Consider the following 8,864-nt stretch of genomic DNA (forward strand, 5'->3'; position numbering starts at 1 on the left):
AGAAATCTATTTTTAAAAAATACTAGGTCTAATAAATTCCTTTGGCAGGGTCTTAGGGTAGAGGGTCAATGTACAAAACTCAATTTACGCTTATACATTTTTGCAAGAAAAAACTTGGAATATGAAAGACTCAATACTGTTAACCAGCAACCATTTTCAAAATACGCTATAAAACTTCATCTCAATCATCATCCTATAGAAATGAACAAGTTTATTCTAAAATTTATACGGTGTTACAAAAGGCCTAGTAGCGAGTCCAGAAATAGACCTATACGTTTATGGCCAATTGATCTTCTACATAGGCATGAAAGTAAGTTAATAGGAAAAAAAAAAGAAAAAAAGGATTTTTCAACAATATTGATAGACCCACTTGAATATCCACAAGGAAAAAAATTCAGTCTTGACTCTACCTCCCCCACACCATGAACAAAAATTGATTCGAGGTTGATATATGAACTAAATGTATAACCTAATATAATAAAGCTTTTATAGGAAAACAGAATATCATCATGAATTTGAGGTAGACAAACATGTCCTAGGATCAGAACGCAGTAAACAGAAAAGAAAAACAGGTATGTTGCTCATTATCAAGATTAAAAACTTTTCATCAAGACACCAATAAGAAAACGAGTGAGCAAGACAGAGTGTGAGAAAATATTCATAAACTATCTGAGAAAGGTCTTGTATCTAGAATATATAAAGAATTGTCAGAACTCAGAAACAAAAACCCAAAGAAATAGAAAATAGAAGACTTGAAAAGACACTTCACAAGGGAAGAAACACCAAAAACATAAACACATTGAAAAATGTTCAACATCATTTTTCTCCAGGGAAATGTTAATTAATACCCCTCACACCCCTTACTAGAATGGCTAAAATTTAAAAGATAAAAAACACCAAATGTTGATATGTAGAACACCAGACTCTCATATTTTGCTGGGGAGAAATTTTCATCCAGCAATTGCACTCCTAGTATCTAAGAAAAAACAGTTTATGTTCACAAAAGACTTGCACATAAAAGATGATAGCACCGTAATCTACCACAGCCAAAAGCTGGAAACCACTCAAAAGGGCCAACAACCAGAGAATCGGTAAACACATTGTGCTATGTCCACACAACGGACTAGAATTCAGCAATAAAAAGAAATGAACTACCGATGCAAGCACTGACTTGGATGAACATCACAGAAATCACGCTGAGTGGAAGAAGTCAAACATAGAAGACTACATACTGTCTCATTACCTTCACATAAATTTCTAAAACAGACAAAAACTCGTCTAAGATGAATAAAAATACAGGTTACCTATTGGGGGGATAAGACGGAACTTCCTGAGATGAAGGAAATGTTCTATATCCTCAAGAGGGTGTGGTTACATACCTTCCTCCATTTGTCAAATATGCACAGTTAAGACATGCATTTCAGCGTATGTAAATTTTACCTCGACAAAATAGCTATCACAACAAAAACACTGGGGGGGAATGGACGGAGGTACAGATCATACAATGATAGCAAAATGTTGATAATTATCAAAGCTGGGTGATGGGTACATGGGAGTTTATTATAATATCATAACCATTTTGTAAATGTTTGAAAGTTTCTGTAATAAAAGATTTTAAAATGCACTGGGGTCGTGAGTTGAACTTTCACCTTTCATTTGTAGAAATGAAATCAGAAAAACCAGAACTGAATATCCTGCTCAGATATGTTTGAGCTGCTCAGACCAGAGGCGGCAGTGGTTGCAGGAAGGAAGAGAAGTGAGATGAGAGAGTGGCTTCTCAAGATGCTGGGAGGGGTGGAGAGGGAAGGTGGGGGAGGGAAGATGAAAGGGGATGGGAAAGGGAAGATGGCAAGTGGGAAAAAGAATCAAGAGGGCGCTGAGCTTCCTAGTTAGGACCTGAGGCGTGAGGAGGGAGGGGTTGTCTTGGGATGGGTGTTTAGGGGACAGAACTAGGGGCTGGGCCGGGGCTGGGCCAGGCCTGGAGCAGCCTGGAATCAGGGGTGCACCCTCAAAAGGATCTGTTAGGGTCACCTGCCCCTTATCTGGATTGTGTCCCTGTCACAAAGCCTCAGTTAGACAAAAGAAGGATATGTTTGCCCTGGAGGAAACTTGGGTTGGAGGTGCCAGCCAGAGAGACTGGAAGTTCCTTCCTCCTCGGCCATCACGTCACCTGGGTTGCCCTGAGCACAAGCAGAAGGCAAGTTCAAGACTTTATGGAGTGACACCAAGCCCTGGCCGAGTCCACTGTCACACACGCATCATGTATATTCTACCCAGGTACCCTGTGGGATGGGGGTTCACAATCCCCACTTTCAAGACAAGGAAACAGCTACGAGCAGGAACTAAAGTCTACTTGACCCAAAGCCCATCATGACGTGGCCCTTGGCCCAGGCAGAAACCTTGGGCTGTGAAATACATCTCCCGACACCTGCTCTTTGTGTCTCAGCAGCCTGTGCCTGGTTATGGGAGCTCCCAAGACACCTGTTTCCCAGCCCCCCATGACCTCCTCCAGCCCCTCCCAGGGTCACTGTCCCCAGGCACCTCCTCAAAACGAGCTCTTCCTGGCTCCCTGCCTTTGCCTGGGTGTGAGTCCTCCTTTTTGCATGGCTGGTACCTCCCCAGCCCTCAGGTACCTACTCATCTCCCTTCCCCAGGAAGGGCTCCCCAAACAGCCTTCTTGAGGTGCTTCTCCTGATATTTTTTGAAGCTCTTGTTTCTTCCAGGGCAGTTACACAATGTGAGAATATTTTGTCTCTCCACTGGAATTGCTTCCTGTTAACAAGCTCCCTTTTAAACAAAAGGATGGATAATAGTTCTGCTTTCTTGCAGTGAATGTCTTAAACCTCAAACAAAGAAATGGAGGCTCTGGGTGGGGAAGGGGAGAGCCCTCCGCAGAACCACAGAAAAACAAAGCATCGTTGAAGACCTTCCATTTCCCAATTAGGCAAAAACTGAAACATGGATGAGCTCCTGCCTAAACCCTAGTGATGGTGATGATGATGATAATGGTGGCACTGACAACAATTAGTTTGCCTTATCACGTGCCAGGGACTTAATATATTTATCTCTAATCCTCAAAACTATCCTACAAGATGGGGACGATTCTATGTACACATGAGAAAAATGTAACTCAAAGAGATGTAAAATCACTCTGATAAAAGCCCAACTGAAATGTTTACACCCATTCTCTCAAAAGTTTTAGTTACGATGTCCCCTACAGAGCCCACTGAAACACACATATATGCACACGCATGTGCACACACACTCGTGCACACACACACACACCCCTCCATTTCTCCCACTCCCCCCAGCCCCACGGTGGAATAACAAAAAGCCTCCAAAACCATTTTCAGATCAAGTGGTAGATTTATTGGCTGTCTCTGTTATTCAGTGAGGTTAAAACGTCTCAAGTGTAGGACACTCTAAACCTCGCTTTGGCTTCCCGTTGTGCTGCAAGACCAGCAACAGGTGCGCGGGGGGACAGTCAGCGGATGACAGAAGCAAACGGCCGCCGGCTCACATTGCTACAGTGATTCGTCCATAGGTTTAGGGAACATTTCGTTTGTTTTTCTTTCATAGCATCTTCCTCTTTTCAAACTCCTTCAGGAACATGAGAGAGGGAGGAGAGAGAGGGGATTAAAGATTAAAAAGCCAAATTACATTCACGGTCAAAATGATTCTTAAAACCTCTTATTTTTAGGATCCTTTGAGCAACCAAACATTATAGAAGTAAAATGTACCAGGATGAGGTTAATGAACACAAAATGACAGCTTTCAAACGAGCGCGTGTCAGTCTGAATTTCACTAAGCTAGATGCGGAGCTTCAACTTCGTCTCCTAAACGCGGGGGCTGAGAGGCTTTGAATTACTCTTGTTTTCTATGGCAGTGTTATCATTAGGAGCTGACAAACCTGACTGTGCTTATCCAAACCTTTAACGCTACACGTGACACACACCAGCCCTTTTAATAAGGCAATGGATTTGTTTAGTTTCTCAGAGAATAAAACTGAACACAGATTCAGTTCAGATTTAAACCAAACGTCAAGAACCTCAGAAATATATTAAAAGGAAACAATACTGAAAACCACATTTCTCTAGATTGTAACCATTAGAATGCAGCAAAATGTGTAGGTGCCTGCTGCCACCTACTGGAGTAAAATGGTAACACGTCTCTAATGTGAATTCAAGCATTTATTTGCTTTTTCCCTTCCTTCCCCTCTTTTAAACAAAATTCTTCACACACTCCCTAACCACCCAGATTTCTTTTAAACACTATGGCACACTGTGTCACATTCCACAAGACACGATCATGCAAGGAGTCAATAAAACAAGGAGTTAATTTTATTATCCCTAAGACAATGCCAAAGAAGATTATGCCAAAACATTGTTCCCTCCTGGGAAGACAATCGGGGCCTGTTTTCAGCATGTGCAAAAAGTTTTGGTTTTTGTGGGGTTTTTTTGTAAAGTCCATAATCATCAAAACAGTAAAGAGAGAGAGAGAGAGAGAGAGCCCTAAATGATCACTCAAAGAGATAGACCAAAAATCATTGCAAAGAGATTATGGAAGACACCAACTAAAAACTGAAAACCCCCAGCCTCTTTAGATCTCCCTCCATCCTGACTCCCAGTTTTCATTTCTTCTTAGTCGGTCTTCAACCTCTCTCCCTGGGAAAAAACCCTATGGAGTTAGCATAGCTATATCCCGAAGGCCCTCGATGGAAGAAAACAAAACACAAGGCAATTCTCTGCACAACCCCCAAAATGGAATTCAGGACACTTATGGACTCTGAAACGCTTTTTTGTATATCATACCTTACTACCCACAAAAGAGCAAATCTAGATGTTTGAAGAATAAAGTTTTTGAATCAGAACACTATTCCTTGTCATGCCCGATTAGAACATTAGGACTAAAAGGTGGAGTTGCTGGAGACTGTTTAAGCTGCACACCGGAAAGAAAGAAACAGAAGAGACCCAGAAGAAAACACCATGGTTTCCAGGCACCCTGTGTGGCCTCCCACTTTAAGGCCAGTAACTTCCGAGCACTCAGGCCACTGTTCCAGCTCACCTTGTAGATGGTGGTTCCCAGCTGTGCAGGGGACATGCTGACCACAACTCCCGCACTCTGCAGGGCTGCGATCTTCTCTTTAGCTCCACCTTTTCCTCCAGCAATAATTGCCCCTGCGTGACCCATTCTTCTGCCGGGAGGAGCAGTTAAACCAGCAATGAAAGACACCACAGGCTTGGCCTTGGGACCCTGGAAAACGGGATTTTAGAAACTCTGATGAAGAAGTTGATCGAAACTGGACCTCCAACTCATGACTCTGCCAGAAAATGGCAAATGGCTGGGGCCCTTCACTCATCTTCAATAAGAAAACAACACGGGCTTCCCTGGTGGCGCAGTGGTTGAGAGTCCTCCTGCCAATGCAGGGGACACGGGTTCGTGCCCCGGTCCGGGAAGATCCCACATGCCACGGAGTGGCTGGGCCCGTGAGCCATGGCCGCTGAGCCTGTGCATCCGGAGCCTGTGTTCCGCAACAGGAGAGGCCACAGCAGTGAGAGGCCCGCGTACAGAAAATAAATAAATAATAAAAAAAAAAGAAAACAACACAAATATTGAGCTATGACTGAAACCACTGCATTCTCCTTTGAGATGACCTGACTCTTCCTACAAACTCAAAAAAACAATCCTGAAGCAGAACTGTTACCTGTTAAGATATTAAACTTCAAATTCACCCCCACAAGCTGTTTTACAAATACATATGTCACTGTTTCGTTTGAAAAACAAAAAAGCACACTTGAAAATACATAAGTTATGTGATTTGTGATAACAAATTAAGACACAGATCAGGTTGTTTTAGTTCAACATAACTCTGTCTTAATGTTTTTGCGTTAAATCTACTGCAAATATGTTAGTTTGGCTGAAGTACAAGAGAAAATCTGGCCTCACACACATATGTACTTGGAAAAGGGAGAAGTATTTTAATATCTCTCAGATAACAGGGTATTCCTTGGCACTACACGAACCTCTTCAAATGGTAAGCTGAAACCATAGTCCTTTGTTAACCTCAAAATCCATTCACCATTCTGGATCTTTTGCCTACAATGATTTTGTAACATCCGTTGGTCAGAAGGAAAATACAGATTCACTGAGTTATGTAGCTCTTCCAAGTGCTGATACACTTCCTCATTCAACATCATCAAATCACTCTTCAGTATCACCGCCAATCTCCTTAGAAAAGTCTTTAGTAGGGTGAAGTTCATGGTGGCAGAAACAAGTTTTCCAAAAATATACATTTGCAAGTTCAAACTTTATCACCGTCAACGAAAACGAGGAGTTGTTTTCCTTGATACAGCAGGATTGCTTTGTTCATTTTTGAGAAAAGATCCGCCAAATAAATACCAAGGTCTGAACAACCAGTCTGCCTGACAGACACTCTTTCAAATAAAACTGGTGTTGCATGAAAAAAGCAGCTAGTTCAGCTCACAACTCAACTGGCAAAGTGCTTTACTTCCCACTTCATCACAAAATACTGACTCCAGGGTCGAGACTTAATAAAATTAACAATTCTTACTGCTTCATTAAGGACATTCTTGAAGGAAACTGGCTTTTTTTCAAGTGCAAGTGCATGGCAGCGCAAGGTCACTGGCACAGTTCGCTTGGGCTAAGCTGACTCACGTGAAGGCACCAGCACGCCAGGCTCCGCGTGTCTGACGCTCTTTACTCCAGTCCTGACCCCACCATTCCTCCCTGCTCTTTACCCTCCAGGAATGCCAGACGGCTCTGTCTCTGGGCCCCTCTCTGCTGAGAAAGTTCTCCATCCTCCTTGGATACCTGGCAAATTCTGACTTAAATTTTAAGGCCTGGCTCAAGCCCCTTCTTCACCCCTAAGCTTTCCAACTCCCCCCTCCCGCTCTCTCCACAAGTGCTGGTTAGCTGCTCATCTCCTGTTCAGAGACTCCGCGGTGCCTCTGACACATTTCTACCATTACCCACAGCACACTGGCTGTAGCTTATTCCCCACGTGCTCCCCTCCTAAACCATGAGTCTCTGAACGCCGGGACTACGTTTTCCCTTGTTTCTGTATGCCCACCATCTACCATAGTAGAGAACTGAGACGAAAAGACTCTGTAAGTCATTTATTTATTCACTTGTAGGCTCTGCAAAGGATGTGAGCATCTGGTATTCGAGCGGCACCAGTTTCCACTGGATCCCTCTGTCCCTATACTCAAATGGTGGGAATACTACACTAGAAAGAAACGAGATTAGGATGAACCTAGAATGTCAAACAAATGTACACTCTGTCCTATTGACGAAGAAGAGTCACTTGAGATTTTTTAAGGAGCGAAAACTAGAAATGAAAAGACTATGAAAAAGTGTAGTCTGGGGCTTCCCTGGTGGCGCAGTGGTTGAGAGTCCGCCTGCCAATGCAGGGGACATGGGTTCGTGCCCCGGTCCGGGAAGATCCCACATGCCGCGGAGCGGCTGGGCCCATGAGCCATGGCCGCTGAGCCTGCGCTCCGCAACGGGAGAGGCCACAACAGTGAGAGGCCCGCGTACCGCAAAAAAAAAAAAAAAAAAAAAAAGTGTAGTCTCAGAACAGGATACAGAAATGAGAAGCATGGAAGCCTAAAAACAGGAAGACAAGTTAGGATGGCATGGCTAGAGTCCGAGCAGATGCCCAGGACTGTGGACTCTTGTCCTTGAGCCCAGCAACCTGACTCCTGACCCCTCACAGTGTAATGCAGACGTCAGGCAGACCTGGGTAGGAACCTCAGCCCTGGGTGGTTTGCTGTGTGCCTGCCATCGGCAAGCTGCCAGTTTCCTTACTCATAAAAGGACAAAAACATCTAATCCGGGGGTCAAGATTAAACAACACCACTCCTGCAAATAATTACTGTCATCATGATGATAATAATAGAAGTTGTAGCAGGAGGCGACATTACTGAGTGTTCGCTCTGCGTCAGTTACTGTGCCAAGTGCTGAATATGTCACCTGAAATGTTCAACCTAGAATCTCGTACACAGTAGGCCCTCAATAAAACTTAGTTCCATGAGACCAACCAGGAATAGGAATACATGTGCCAAATGAAACAAAATGTAAAGCTTGGTTTTTCCCACTAAATTCTAAGCTACTCAAGGTATTCCTGTATTCTATATACATTTCTAAACTACGGTGTACAGTTGGCCCTCCATACCCACAGGGTCTGCATCAGAGAACAGAAAATGTATGTGGGACAAAGATTCCAGAAAGTTCCAAAAAGTAAAACTTAAACCTACCACGCTAGCAACTATTAACAAAGCATTTACACTCTATTAGGTATTATAAGTAATCTAGAGATAAAGTATATGAGAGGATGTACGTAGGTTATATGCAAATACTGTGCCATTTTATATAAGGCACTTGAGCATCCGTGGATTTCTGCAGGGGTACTGGAACCAAACCCATGGAGATACCAAGGGATGACTATAATATCATATAACCTAAACTTTTTTTTGTAAAAAGAAGTCAGTGTTTACCTAAATTTTAAACTTCACAACCTTTCTGAGCTCAAGAGACTCTAATAACATTTTACTCCAATCTCCTAACAATTTACTTTATTCTTTCACTATTTGCCATTTACTGGTTCCTAACATGCCAGAGGACTGCACTGGGCACCAAGTATACCAGCTCCTTGCTCTCCATAACACAGTCTAGAGTGACAGTCAGGTGTTAACTAAGCACTCATTGCAGAAGGAACAAGCAAAGGCAAGTGAGGATGAAAACAACCGGCACGTCAGATGGGACACGGATCTCAAAAGGAGGGTCAGGGTGGTGTGTGAGGGGCTGGAATACCATGCTAAGTCTGCCCTTTGTCCTACATGGAT

The 8,864-nt window shown here is 43.3% G+C and overlaps 1 protein-coding gene across 1 annotated transcript in view; it reads right to left on the minus strand.

The window, feature by feature from the left end:
- Positions 1-3,346: 3,346 nt before the first annotated feature.
- Positions 3,347-8,864, minus strand: part of SUCLG1 (succinate-CoA ligase GDP/ADP-forming subunit alpha) — a 35,980-nt gene continuing 30,462 nt past the window's right edge. The window contains exons 8-9 of the mRNA XM_024744013.1: positions 5,065-5,253; positions 3,347-3,600 (exon numbers count right to left, since the gene is read on the minus strand). Coding sequence (XP_024599781.1) covers positions 3,574-3,600; positions 5,065-5,253 — 216 coding nt within the window. The 3' untranslated portion in view covers positions 3,347-3,573. The remainder of the gene's footprint in view (positions 3,601-5,064; positions 5,254-8,864) is intronic.

The sequence above is a fragment of the Neophocaena asiaeorientalis genome, unplaced genomic scaffold (genome assembly GCF_003031525.2).
Source record: "Neophocaena asiaeorientalis asiaeorientalis breed wild unplaced genomic scaffold, Neophocaena_asiaeorientalis_V1.1 scaffold114, whole genome shotgun sequence".
NCBI lineage: Eukaryota > Metazoa > Chordata > Mammalia > Artiodactyla > Phocoenidae > Neophocaena > Neophocaena asiaeorientalis.